The sequence below is a fragment of the Sinocyclocheilus grahami genome, unplaced genomic scaffold (genome assembly GCF_001515645.1).
Source record: "Sinocyclocheilus grahami isolate Dianchi unplaced genomic scaffold, SAMN03320097.WGS_v1.1 scaffold243.1, whole genome shotgun sequence".
NCBI classification, from domain to species: domain Eukaryota; kingdom Metazoa; phylum Chordata; class Actinopteri; order Cypriniformes; family Cyprinidae; genus Sinocyclocheilus; species Sinocyclocheilus grahami.
Genome location: NW_015505422.1, coordinates 79,417 through 80,189, shown reverse-complemented (window position 1 = coordinate 80,189; position 773 = coordinate 79,417). Strand labels below are relative to the sequence as shown.

At 31.0% G+C, this 773-nt stretch overlaps 1 protein-coding gene across 1 annotated transcript in view; it reads right to left on the bottom strand.

Annotated features, from left to right (window-relative positions):
• Positions 1 to 373: 373 nt before the first annotated feature.
• LOC107598037 (neurabin-2-like) overlaps positions 374 to 773 on the bottom strand; it is an 18,976-nt gene continuing 18,576 nt past the window's right edge. The window contains exon 6 of the mRNA XM_016289282.1: positions 374 to 385. Coding sequence (XP_016144768.1) covers positions 374 to 385 — 12 coding nt within the window. The remainder of the gene's footprint in view (positions 386 to 773) is intronic.

Sequence of the window (773 nt, the reverse complement as noted above, 5' to 3'; positions counted from 1 at the left end):
TTTACGATGGATCCAGCGACTTCAAATCCTCGACCTGTGACTCAAGATCTATTACCTGTAAAAAGAGATATTGTATATGACTGCTTGAATTTAATGGTCTAATTGAAATATTTATAAACTGTAAAAAAAAATTTTTATTGATGTATTGGCGGTAAGCAAAAGGATTTGATCATTACTAAACATTACGGGAATCGTCACTTTACCTTGTCTTGGAGTTGTTCTGTTTCCTCCTTATGTGAAGCTTCGGTCTCGTCTAGAGTTTTCTGCTGAGCTGTTTTCTTCTTCAGTAACTCAATCTCCCTGTTTGATAAACAGAAGGCAAAAGACACTAATAGATTTCTGAAATGATATTGAATGCTTCATAAAATATGAATTAATCACTTGGCTGTATATAATCATTTTGGCCCGATGACTAAAAGAAAAACATCTTTGAAAACAATCTAGTTTAAAATGAATGTGCCTAGTCCTTAGAAAATGTGGTAATTTTGACTTGATGAAATTGTGAAGTGAATCTCCTTGCATTTAAGATACACGTGTACATATTTTAATCATAATTGTAAACATTTTTTGTAATGTTTTGTTTAGTTTTTTTTCTTTCAAAAATGTGCTTCCTTACATTGACGTTGTCATTATAGAAGAATTGTATCTGACTTATCTGCATAAATAGCTTTTTTCATTTCGTTTTGAATAAATTAATTGAGCCAAACAAAATGAGTGTCAAATCATGCTGTTTATATAAATTTGAAATATGTGTGTGTGTGTGTGTGTGTGTG